At 37.8% G+C, this 13,931-nt stretch overlaps 1 protein-coding gene across 1 annotated transcript in view; it reads right to left on the reverse strand.

Moving 5' to 3' along the window:
• Sesn (Sestrin) overlaps positions 1 to 13,931 on the reverse strand; it is a 130,950-nt gene that overhangs the window by 11,369 nt on the left and 105,650 nt on the right. The window contains exon 6 of the mRNA XM_089100783.1: positions 8,600 to 8,790. Within this exon, the coding sequence (XP_088956909.1) occupies positions 8,600 to 8,790 (191 nt within the window). The remainder of the gene's footprint in view (positions 1 to 8,599; positions 8,791 to 13,931) is intronic.

Here is a 13,931-nt window from a genome sequence, read left to right on the forward strand (position 1 = left end):
CACATTAGTTCCCCCTGATAAAAGCAACTTGTTTCTTACTATTATTCAGTAAATTGCAGGGGTGTCCACGGGAGGGGTTTTACTAGGAGCTTGGCTCTTTTGTGAGCTTGCCTTGTTTGTACGTTACAGGTTTTTTTCAAGCATAGTCAAGCAAAGGTGGTACACTCTGACAATACTTGGCTGTCTTCTCTTTCCTTTTTTGTTTGTCAAGAGTCTCACTATTTACCATTGCTCCTCAAGTCACTAACTTTATAGTGCATCCAGACTATCCGGTTTATGGAAAAATGGGATGGAAATCCAGAAAAAGGAATAGCCATCCAGACTTGGCGGATTTTAAAAATAATATCGGTACAAGTTTATCAGCCATCCTTATCAAATCTGTTTTTCTGAGCCAAAACCTATAGAAAACAATTATAGAGACTCAGTTTGACAATTTACCTTTTTTGTATTTTAAACCACATCAGACAGCTATTTTTATTTATCACTCATCATGTTGAATCGTCTCCTTCTGCTGGCATTTTTTCCAGAAACGCTGTCCACACTACAGTCTTCCGTCCCATTTTTCCATTTTTGGACCCTCTGATCCTTCCTGCCCAGAAAACGGAAAAATGGGATGGAAGACCTGTCTGCATTTCCGGATTTCCATCCCATTTTTCCAGAAAGCAGATAGTCTGGATGTGCTATTAGGTGGCACAACAAAATTTTAGGCTAGGTGGAAGAAGGTTTGGTGGTACCTTCTTTTTGGCCAACACGATGCCGCAATGCCCAATACCATGGCACAAAGTTGTAAAATTGTTCAATGGAGCATTATTATTATTATTTAGGGCGGACTCAAATGGGTTGAGACTCAGGCCTCCAAGGCCCATTGCCTCTACAATGGAGCATTAAGAGTTGTCATTTTCCATCTTTTGAGGGACCAAGACTGAATATGAGTATGCTTTACAGAGGCGAAAAAATTGAAATTTAGCACTAAGAAGTGTCTTTTTTCTTCCATTTTGGACTTCTTATCACTGCTGGAGGGGGGGGCCTTTAATTACTTTCTGGTTTGAAGATTTTTTTCACCAGGTCTTTCCACTGCTTATAGGGTCCTATTATAGACTATAATAGTCTGTAGATACTGGGAAATGGATCGGTTATATATCATGAAGAAATTCTTGAATTTTTTTCTAAGGTTACCATTAGTACCATACTAAATTTCTTCTCTATTTTGCAGAATAGCATGGAATCATTTGCCAGAAAAAAATTAGATGCTCTATATAGCCCCCCCCAAAAAAAAAATTTACTATGCAAAGTGTTTAATCTGCCAAACCGATGGAAAAGGACAGCTTCACACTGTTAGTGATATAAAACGTGTCCGAGAACTTCTATTGACCAGATGCAAGTGCAATGCTAAGTACCATGCTCTAAGAAAGGACTGTCAGCAACCAAACTTCTTACAAAAAAGGCTTGTTTGGCATAGAACTTGTAGACAGAAATTTTTGTCTTGTGATCTCCATGGAGGTCTTCAGGAAGCAAATATGCCAGCTACACCTGCAAGACTCACTAGAACATTGGCAACAGAAGTGAGTTTCTCATATGCTGACTGTTGCATCATTTGTGGCAAAAAGGGAAGTACCAAGCGTAAAAGTGAGAATCTTCTTGCAATTAAAACGATAGAAAGGCAACAGAAGTTATCACACCATGCTGAAAGACTTTTACGAGAAATGCCTGCTGTGTTTGCAAGGTCCAAAGACAAAAATTTGATTCAGTTGAGTGCAAAATACCACCAAAAATGCATGCTTAGCTTCTTTAAAAAGAAGACTGAGGAAGAGACTAACTTTTCTGCCAGAGAGTCTGTTGCAAAAAGTGTGGTGGATGAAATTGAAACTCGTCTTAAGGAAGGAAGAATATACTCGCTTAGGGAGCTAAGGCAGAAATTAAGCAGTGGACTAGCTAGTTCAGGTCTGGAAATAAAGGCCCATGATGTTAGGATACTGAAAAAGCAATTGAGTGTGAAGTATGGCAAAGCACTAGAAGTGAGCTCTAGTAAAAAGGCAGACCAGTGCTTTTACTATTTGAAGCATAAAGTATCTGTTGGAGCCCTGAGCCGTCAGGTTTCAAAGTTTGTCAAAGAAGCAGATGATTCAGTTGTGCTCGTAGAGAGTCCTACCTTAGATACAGACTGTGAAACAAACGAAGCTGGCAGAGAGAGTGACAGTGAATCATTTGACTGTGAAGTAGTGTGGGACAGTGAAGATGACATGCAAAATAGTGGCCCTGAATCAGTTGAAAACGGAACACAAAGTCCTACAGGGAGCCAACCATTTGTCAATGTTCCTGACTGGGAAACTCCGTATTGTTCAAACTCAATGAACGATATGTTTGAACATAAAGCTAAGAGTGAGTTTTTTTACACAGTGAAAAGGTTAAAGGCTGATTTAATTGATACAGTGAAAAAGTACAAATGTAATGACAAATATATTGATATTACTACAGAGTATGCAGATTCTATGATCCCTCCAATGTTGTTCAACATGCTTGCATTCCTTTTTGCCGATTTTGAGGACCCACCAGATAATGCTAGCGAAAGATACAGTGTCACAGATGCTGTGAAAGAAGATATTATCAGTTTGGCTCAGGACATTCTATTTCAAGTGGGAAAATTAGAGACCCCAAAACATACTGGCCTAGGTGTTTATGTGTACCACAAAACTCGCAACAAAAATCTTATAACTCTACTGAATAGACTGAAAATGACAGTTAGCTACAGCACAGTTCAACGCATTGTCACCAATGAAGCTATGAAAGCAAAGGAACAACAAGAAAGAACTGACAACGTCCACATACCAGAAGGACTTGTCTCAGGAGAATTTATTCACTTTTCACTGAACAACATTGATTTTGAGGTAAGCATCAAAATATGAGGTAGAAGAGTCTAAATCTTAGTTCTAAATTCAAAAATTTTTCACACTTTGCGGCATAATATTGCCTTTCAAGATAATTTGCTTCATTGCAAAGATGTTGCAGGGGCTAATTTAAAGGAAACATGAAAACCACATTATTACTATATTCCAGTGGTAGGTCCCGGAATTTTAGAAAATACTGTCTCAGACATTCACTTAGTTCTTGTGTCTGCAAATGAACAAAAATAAAACAGCATTTCCTTAATCTCAATTTTTAAATAACTTAGACCCTTTGCAGCACAATATTAATTTTTAAGGGTGTTTACTTCTCTAAAATCAGTATTAAGAGGCAAATATAAGGAATGATACACTGTTTAGTGATAAATTTCTAAAATTTTCGGGGCTTTGCGGCAGAAAATGCTTTCTCTGCCTGAAGATCCTAAGTTTAGAGAATCTTAAGTTTAGATCCAGCAGGTTAAGGTGCTAGTTGCCTTTGTAGCACCCTAAAAAGCTCCTTAAAATGTTAAATTGGCCAAGTTACAGTAATAACATTGAGTCAAACAAATGAAAATATTTGATCACGGGCTACACGGTTTAATCCCAAAATTCCCGTTAGTGTATTCCCTTATTCAGAATACGACACCGGTGGGTGTCTGAATGACAGATCCCGGAGGAGACCCCCCCCCCCTGCGAAAGTAAACAGTCCAAAATGCCTGGAATTTCTCTGTCCCATTCGGCCTTAGTCACTTTAAAAACGGCTAGTCACAATTCTGACCAAAGACACTGATTCTTAGTGCTAAGTTGATTTTTTTTTTCCGCTTTTTCTAGAAAACATTTTTTTATGCCAGCTATTTCGCGGAAGCTGTTTTTATATCATACACTTGTCTAAAAGATTTTTTAAAAAGGGGTATTGACAACCTGCCGAGAGCTAGAAATACTCGAGACAAGAGTGTAATTTCTTTTTGTGACCAAGCCCCTTCCCCCATTCCCCAAATCCTGGATTCGCCACAAATAACTGATCTATCCTTATTAATTATTTGAACTTCCTTGCAAACAAATTAATTGATTTGCTTCTACTTTAGGAGCAAACTGTAGATGGCACATCATCCCACGTAACTACCATGATTGCCATCCAACCTTCGAAGGACCTGACTGATGTTGGAACGTCATCAGCTTCAGTCGTTCCACTGCGCTCCCGGTGCAGAAGCCGTGCATTGTCAAAATCAGATTTCGGAAGTGAATCCTTTGAAAAAGTGACTGAAAAGAAAACGCTGCATAGAACCTTCTTCTTTTAAGCTCGAAATGACTCGACGGGATGGAAGAGTTTCCATCGCTCCCATTTTCCTATCTTGGGCAGTCTGTCGTGACTTGCCAACAAAATTTCTGGCAGTGCAATTACCAGACAAGTTGACACTTCCAGACTTCAAATATTTTGCAGATGATGGAAGAAGCTCCATGATGCCTGTTTCTCGCATTGGATATTTGCCAATAATCCCTAGCTCACCTTCAAACCCTGAAGTTATCGCAAAAGCAGTTGCAGTATTACAACAAACAGCTGTTTCTCTTCATTAGGAATACACAGTGATCACACGTGACTTAGCAATTTATGAGATTTTACTTGCTTTGAGATCATAAGATCCAAAAAGCTACGAAAAAGTTGTTCCTAGGCTCGGGGGCATACACATCGCTATGAACTTTTTAGGTGCCATAGGGTATCTCATGAAAGGTTCTGGTTTGGAGGAGCTTTTTTCAAAAGCATATATTTTATTGCCTGGGTCTGCCAAAAAAGCTAGGAAAGGGTAAACCCTTTTACCGCTGTGTGAGAGCCCACCAAATTGTTGTGGAAGCTTTGTGCAGGATGTATTTTGAAGCTTTCGAAGATCATTGTTTAGCGTTTGGTAAGGATACAGCAGTGATGGATCACATAGAGAAGGTGCTCTCAGAGATCGATGTTAATAGCAGTTGGGCTTCTGTAACAGGTGCGATGAGTGATCTGCAATCGACTTTAGAGGACTTTGACAGCTTCCTCGAGACATCGTTTACTTCAAAACTATGGTTACAGTAGATGAGAATTTACTTCATCTTGATGCACTTTTTAATTGCAGAAAGGTCAGGAGATTGGTGGCGACATCTCAAAGCAGCAAGTTTAATGATCCCATATATGGCTGCATCTGGACATTATAAATATGCAGAATGTTTGACACTATATTTGAGAGAAATGGCCTGTACTCCTCAGAAAGTGATTGAAATATTTAAGGAAGGTTTGTTCAATGTAAAAAGGACTGCAGGCTCAATGAATTGTGTCACACCGGACCATGCGCTAGAATCCTCACTAAATCTGGAAGCAAAGCAAAAAAGTGGATTAAGAGGTGTTACTCTGAACAAAGCAGCAGTTGCCAAGTGGACACTGACATTGCCATTTTGCTCGAGAGTATCCTCTTCCCTTCAGTCGATGGCAGGACTGGATGGGGCGACTGAGTTTGACAACAATATTTTGCAAAGCCATGACAAGACAAATAGCCTCGTAGACAAGTCAGTTAGTATTCTTGAAGAGCATATACATCCTTTTAAATATGATGAAGTGCCGTTGGTGAATGTGATCACTTTTGAAACTGTTGATACAGCAATAGCAGAACGGATTGTCTCAGCAGAGAAGATAGGATTGGATGCTGTAGAGGATTATTTAAAAGGCAATTCTAGTGCTTTTTCAAAGATCAAGGTTCAAACCATGGAAAGCTGCTTGAAACCTACCCAAAAGACGAAACGTACTTTTGCTAACCCTGTAGAAGAACTAGAAGCAGTTAAAAAAGTTCTGCTGAATATTGTTAAAAATCCAGGATCAGCAACCGACATGCTAAAAAAAATACTTCAGCATGAACTCCTCGAGTATTCCCCTGCATTATTCGAAGCGCAATCCGAGGGATTCCGATTAAGAACAGGAAAGAAATCTGATCTGATAAACTTTATAGAAGGGTTGTCTTGCCTAGATTCTAAGGCCTGCTCTTTGCCAGTGTTTGATGTCAATTCGAGGCTATCTCTCATTCTGGACTTTATGCCGCTCTTAAGGACTATGACTCCGTCAAGGGATGAGACATTGTCTGATTTTTCAAGAAGGTTGACGTGCAAGGTTTTTAGTCAGCTCCCGGAAAATCTATGCCAACTGCATTTGGTTTCTGACCGGTATGACGGACTTTTTGGAATCAAGGACCCAACCAGCTCACCAGTGTGCTTAAAAGACAGTGGTGGCTGCCATAGACGAAGGGGTGAGCAGAGTTTGAAGGTCAGTACCACATATAGTGACAGCATCAAACTCGGTGATTCCTGGCAATCAATTCTTAGAAGTTCTTTCTGCAAAGCTAACTTGGTGGCTTTTATTTATGAGTTTTGGAGCAATATTGGAAGTAAAAGTAAGAACTTTGATATTATACTTGCTGGAGGTTTCCCTGATCGTCGACATGTTGGGATATTGCCTAGAAAAGGATCCCTGGAACCTTTACCTCATTTTAGTCTTGAGCTTGCAAGCACACATGAAGAAGCAGACATGCGTATTGCAGTCCATGTTGCTTCCAGCTTTAGGAATGGAAGTTCTTCTGTCATTGTTCAGGCCAATGACACAGATATTCTGGTGATACTTTTGCAACACTCCTCTACGCTGTTAGCTACGAAAGAGAAAAAAAAGAAGGAGCTATTCCTCCAATTCTCTGACAGAGTTTTCCCTGTGCACGAGCTAGCTAGGTCTCGTCCACGGGACTTTATTGACAGCATTTGACTTCTACACTGCCTTAGTGGAACTGACACGACGAGCTTTGCATATTCTGTGGGGAAGAAGACATTTGTGAAAGCAGCTTTGAAATTTGATCTTGTTAGTGACGTGGCAAAACTGACGAGAAAAGTCAAGATTGACCTCGTCAACATATCAAATTATATTGAGGAAGTGACGGAGGTGGCAAGAAAAGTAACAATCGCAGCCTATGGAAAGAATCCTACTGACTTTAACTCCTTGAATGACTTGCGAGTGCACTTATTCCATAGGAAAAAATCATTAAAAAATCTTCAGCCCACTGAAAACAGCTTTAAATATCACATCCTTAGAGTTGTATATCAGTGGGGAATCGTTTTACAGGCTATGGAGTCTGAACCAATAGTTTTAGACCCCCTAAATTTCAGATGGGTATACAGTGACGCTTTCGGGGTTATTCCTCTGACAAATTCATTGTCGCAGTGGCCGATTTCTATAAACCGTATTGCAGTTCATTGCAAGTGTAGAAATATGTGTACTGGAAAGTGCTCCTGTGCTGGAATCCGCAAGTGCGACTTGCTTTGTGCTTGTGCTGGGTCATGCGATCTTTCTGAAAGTGACGACGAGTTTGACTAAATAATAACTTAAAAAACATTGCTAAACATATTTAAATTATGTATATTCGACCAATCGTATGTTAATAAAATTGTAAAAAGCAAAAGCTTGTAAAAGCAGTTTGAAGCATATTGAAGCTGTTGTGCTTGAAGCAGGATTTTTTTTTTTTTTTTTTTTTTTTTTTTTTTTTTTACTGTTGTGGTAAATTAAAGATCGCCTAATGTTTTGGCTAGGTATAAAAAAGACAACTACAATATTCTAGTAGAAAGCTGGACTTAGTCTGAGTGAAATAGAAAAATCAACGAACTTAGTTGCAAAAAACCACCAAGCGCACCTTTGGCGCTTATATTCCCGAGATATTCGTAATCAGCATGGTCGATTTAGTCTAAAACCTCTCTCAAATCACTTGTCCCCCTCAGATTGCTATTTTGTCAGATTTTCAACTTTGGCTCCCCGACTAGTAATGGAATCGAGAAACATAATACCACACTTAAAATCAAACAAGAAATCAAAGCCATGTTATTTTGACCATTTAATCTGCAGTTTTTATGAAATGAAAGTTATTTTATGAAAAAATTAAAGTCAACTTCAGCAAAATTTGAAAAATGAGAATAATATCACCAAGTTTGGCAAAAGTGCAAAAATCCCCAATAAGAAGGAATAGACATGGTGGTCACCAATAATCGTGGCTATGTAGACCGTTAAGAATAAAACTTTGTGTGTTTTTTTTGTGTTCAACTGATTTTTGTGTTCAACAGAAAGTCTACACGACGACGTGCGTGTAACTGAACTCGTTCAACTCAACCCATTTAACTGAACCCTCATTCAACTCAACCCTATTCAGCTGAACCCCCATGCAACTCGACCCTCATGCAACTGAACTCCCGTGCACTTTAACCCTCATTTAACTCAAAAAATTTAACTGAACTTTCATGCAACTCAACTGTCATTTAACTTAACCCTCGTTAAGGCAATTCAGCCTAACCTAACATAAGGGTTGAATCGCAAGGGGGCTGACTTGAATGAGGGTTGAGTTACGTGGGAGCTCAGTTGAATGGGCTTGAGTGAAACGGCGGTTTAGTTGCATGGGGGTACAGTTAGACGAGAGTTCAGTTAAATGGGCGTAATTGCACGGGGTTCTGTTGCACAGGAATCCAACATGACTTATGCTCATAATTTTGTAAAATTTGATGAGCGACGAAGATGAATTGGTGTCACGGGTGGAAAGAGAACTTGGCTATGGTCACATTGTTCTAAAAAGACAGACTTGTTTTACATGGATGTTCCTTTTAAGGACTTTCTTACGAATACGACATAGCTAAACCGGAAAAACTGCTTTGACGCAAAAAACAGGCAATCTTACCGTATTCCAAAAATACAATGACTATAATTCCAAATGGCTCTCCGGAACATGCTTGTGTCCACATTTCGCTTGTGGCCGAGGGTATGATAAGTCATATTATAGGCCAATTTAAAAATGTCATCTAGCAAGTCAGCTACGTTGGGATAAAATCGATTCGCAAGGGAGTATCCATGCTCATCCCAACTGAAGTCCTGAAAAGGAGAATTTTTTTCTATTAATATTACAAGGTCCTGCTGACACAAAACTCAACTGGAATAATAAAAGCGAGTTGTTCGAACTCAAACCGAAAATGGGCTTTTTGACAAATAGACATTTAAACAGAGAAATTGGAACAACAAACGATTATAAAAAATACCTTTTACCTTTTTGATGAAAAAAGCGTTGAAAAATTTAGTCTTTAAAATTTTTGTTCGAACAAAATCGTATAAGTCACTGAACTTCGATTTTTACCATACTGATGACCTTTATCATTAGAAGCAGCAATTTGCAATTTGTAACTCAAGCACATTACATTTATACATATATCATCAGCTCATGCTCAAAAGCGGGATTTACACACCTCTGGACACATTTTCTTGCCATTTTCAATTATTCCAGTGCTTTCTAAACTGATTGATAACATGGCTATTCACTTTTATACAAAAATCGGGTTTAATAAATAATTAGACATATAGATTTTGAAGCTTAAAGGGTATGAAGGTTGGGAAATATAAAAAAAAGAAGCAAAATTTCATATACATATAAACTAAAAGACGACGCAGACAATCAAGTGGAAATGGGCGGAGAACAGGAGTTTATTATAATCAAATTTAATGAAAGGATAGAAAAAGAATGTGGTACAAACAATACTAAATTTCTACATAAAAATCGTTCGATCGTTCTGGAATATCTCATGAATCATTCAATTTTCTTGAACGGGTTAAACGAAAAAAAAAAATGTCAAGTCTTTTGTTTGGCAATTTGTTCTTCCGTACAGTAGCAACAGATTAGTGAAGCTTTAGGAATTCAATTGTTACTATATCTATGGTTATATAGAAGATAAGGGAACAACCAAATACGTTTCCCAATTTTTTTTAGTTTAAAAACAAAACATTAAGAATAAAAACAAAATTTGCAGGAGCCGGAAACTTGCATTTCTACAGAATCGGGAGCATTGACCCCCACCCTCCTGAAATTGGTACAAAGGACCTAAATCCGGAAATAATTGAAAACCAGGATGCAAGACTTCACTTTTTCGTTTTTTTTTTAAATTAACCCTGGTTTCCCCAAGGAAAATGCTCGGTGCTTGTTAAGAATCCAGTAGTCACGCAAGAAAGACCGCATCGAGAAAAACCGAGATGCTTAATGAAAAACAAGTTTCCGCTAGATGTGAGGTGTTGCTCACTCCAAGAAAAAGATTTAAACTTCAGTTTTTGGGGGTTGAAGGGGCAAAAAAGGTACCTAGATTAGGTTACGTATTTAATATATGCTATAGTTTACCCCCACCCCCCTAATGTGCAAATATATAGCCCAAATTTGTTTCTGAACTATTATATTTTAATCCTATTTATTCCTATCCTATTTTATTTCATTAGAATTAACGAAACTTCACGTCTCGCGTGACTACTGGATTCTTAACAAGTACCAAATGCTCTGGTCCCCCCTCCAAAGGATAGGTTTGTATGCACTTCTGCTGAAACTAGCTAGAATTTACACGCTTTCGCTTAAAATTTGCTTCTGAATGAAGTCCAAAGGCAGGAACTTGCTCAATTTAAAATTAGATGGGCTTATCTCTTGATTTATAATCGGTCCTTCAGAACACTAACTAAATAATTGAAGTTTTGCTACCAACAAATAAAATCTTCAATGTTTTTTTTTGCAATTGAATGTCACAACACCGTTGAGTTAATATTATATACCACATCAATCATGTTTGTTCATCATAAATCGCCTGGTTTAATCGTAGACCACTGTTTTTCGCGGAGCCTCTAAATCTTCTAAGGGACCAATTCCTCGAGTCGATATGACATTTTATTCGTTGTTGTTTATGGGTTTTTTTTACTCTTAGATAAACACATCAGAATTCGGTGAAATGCATCATTGTATGACATAGAATACTTTCTATTCAGAAAAAAAGAAGGGAGAATATCATAAAAATAAATCAAGATGTGTGAGCTTTTGCAAAGATATGAAATTTACACTGTTAAATATTTGTGTGATGAGTGGATCTCTTATAGAGCTGAATTTACTGGAGCACATCCAGAAAGGTTAATGTTTAAATATGTATCGTTCCAGAATGAGTTGACCAAAGGTTTCTTAAGAAGAAAAAAAAAAAAAAAAAAAAAAAAAAAAAAAAAATTGACAGAACAACTCTCATTAGTCTCATTGATTAGCGTCGCAAAAAGGAAAAAAAATAATAGCTTCTTCGTAATCAAAACAATTCCAAGAAAATTACAGGTTCACAAGGGAAGTTCGCATTTCCATTGATTAAGGGTTATTCAATTCGAAGATAAAAAAATGAAAACGGCAACTAAGTCAGAGTAACATATCGTAGCATGCAAAACTGGAGTGTACAGGCACATAAATGGGATATTATTTTTTTGAGTGGGAAAGGGAGGGGGTCCAAATGCAAAAAAAAAACAGATTACAGTGAAAACGTAATAAGTCATAAAATATAATTTTTCGAAAGTCCAAGTTACCGTTTGGTTTTGGTCACATTCATATGCAAACATACGTATATGTGTGTACTTTCTTAAATCTATTTCTTCATCGTTCAAATAAAATATCACACATCAAGATGGTTTTAAACTATTAAAAAATTACATTTTCTTTGGATCAATAAAGGCGGTTGGTCATCTGAGCATGAGTAAAATAATTCATTGATTTGCACAAATAGATTAAACTGAGAACAAAGCAATCATACTTCCGACCCCAGAAATCAGTGAATAAGCACAGATACAGCAACAACGTATTAGCCTGGCAAAAATGGAGCATCTGAATTAATCCTAGCAGTTCCTTAACACGGAGGGAGATTACAGCAAAGTAACCCACCCTAAACCGGTTTCAATAACCAATTCATGCACAAAATACAGATAAATAAATATTTTTAGCGGATGTAATGTCGTAGCGGATCAAACATTTCGTGGTTACGAACTGTAAGTAAGGAGCGACCCGGCTCAATAGTAACCGAAACTCTAAAAAAACGGAATTTTGATACTAATAGATACATCAAAAGAATTAAGTTTTTATGTTGATTTCAAATATATATAAGGTTTATCAAGTTTAGCCTTATCCATCAAAAGTTACGAGAGTGAGAAAATTTGCCTTATTTTCAAAATAAGGTAAAAACGCCCCTTAAAACTCATAGAATCCCAGTGAAAATCACACCATCAGATTCAGCGTAGAGAACCATAACGTAGAAGTTTCAAGCTCCTATCTGCAGAAATGTGGAATTTTGTATTTTTTTTGCGAGAAGAAAGATCACGGATGCGTGTTTATTTTTTTTCTTTTCCCCAGGGGTGATCGTATTGACCCAGTGGTCCTAGAATATCAAAGGAGGGCTCATTCGAACGGAAATTAAAAGTTCTAGTGCCCTTTTCAAGTGGACAAAAATGGAGGGCATCTAGGCCCCCTCCCACGCTCATTTTTCCCAAAGTCATCCGATAAAAAAAGTTTTGAGATAGCCATTTTGTTCAGCATGGTAAAAATAATATAATGACTATATCTTTGAGGATGACTTAATCCCTCATGATCCTCGGGGGAAGGGCTGCAAGTTATGAACTTCGCCCAATGTTTACATAGAGTATTGATATTGGGAAGTATACAGACGTTTTCAGGGGGGATGTTTTCTGGTAGTGGGGGTAGGTCGGGAGTTACGTAGGAGGATCTTTCAATGGAGGAACTTTTTCATGGGGGAAGGGACATTGCTATGAAGGGGGCGCCAGATTTCCCAACATTTAAAAAAAGATCAGAAATTATTTTTTTTTAAGTTTTTCAATTGAAGGTAAATAGCAGCATTAAAACTTAAAACGAACAGAAATTTTAAAACGATCAGAAATTATTCCGTCTATGAAAAGGGCTGTCGCCTCCTCAACGCCTCGCTCTTTACGCTAAAGTTTGACTGTCTTACAACTTTATTTTTTAAAGCAATAAAAAACTTTAGCGTAAAGAGCGAGGCGTTGAGGAGGGGACATCCCCTTTCATATACGGAATAATTTCTGTTCGTTTTATTTAATTACAGTATAAACCAGCCTTGCAAATAATAATTGGGTTTAAAAATAGTTTAAGCTACTAAAAAAATGTGTGTGCTTAATATCTTGGCGTCAGAGTCACATTGGGGCCAATAATTTTTGCCAAATGCACAGCAGTTGATTGATATTTTTCAAATTGATATGCGACTATTTCATGACTCACATTCTCGCAAATCAATATACTTCAACCTGACAATAGAATGGAGTCGAAACGCTTGCAATAAGTCTTCAAAATGCGCAATCAGAACCTGTTCCCTGAAAACAGTTCCAGAAGACATCGATAACCACTGTATAATAGAAAAGAGAAAATGATGAAGCTATTGCATCAGCAAAAATTTGAAGAAGTTACATCAGCTCCTCAAATCACTTCAGAGGATTGCTAGTTAGTTGCCAGGGGCGTTGTCAGGGTCCCATCATAAATAAGTAAATAGCAACTGTCTAGAGACATGGAGAGGAACTCAAGATACCCTAGTCTTGAAACAGCTTTTAGTGAAGTGATTAAAAGACTAGCATGTTCCCCTTAATGCGGGTAAGGCTAAGGTCATAAAAATCATATCTTTAAAGATATATCAAAGTTTTTCTGGGGACAGGGTCTGAAACACCAAAAAGTATGTCTATACCCTAATTTTCTTTCAGGTATTTTGTGCTGATACTGAAGAAAATTCCTCCAGCAGAAACGTAATTTTGTCTCTCCGACAGCCATGTACACACGAGGAGCCCTTCAGGTCCAGCCTTCCCTAGAATCTCGAAAATTTTACAATAACTTCCAACGTTTGTAATTTAATTCGCATTGCTTATTGTTTTTTTTTTTTTTTTTTTTTTAATTATAACCCTCTTTCCCCAGAAAAAATGCATGCGTAAATGTCTGCCCTACTGTGCTTAGGTATGTAGCTACGAGGGCGGGGGTCTAGAATATCTGCATTTTCGATGACGTTCTTGTGACCTTGACAAAATATTTCATTGGGATGTTTCCAGTACTCATGGAGGGTACTTCGAACCTGCTCTTCCCTTTTAAATGTCCAGACAATTACATTTCTTCGTATAGTTGACCTTTTTCGCCTTTTGACTAATATGAACTCCCATAAGACTTTGTAAGGTGGTTC

This window comes from Artemia sp. Qi Xiang Cuo, chromosome 2 (genome assembly GCF_049724085.1).
Source record: "Artemia sp. Qi Xiang Cuo chromosome 2, ASM4972408v1, whole genome shotgun sequence".
NCBI classification, from domain to species: domain Eukaryota; kingdom Metazoa; phylum Arthropoda; class Branchiopoda; order Anostraca; family Artemiidae; genus Artemia; species Artemia sp. Qi Xiang Cuo.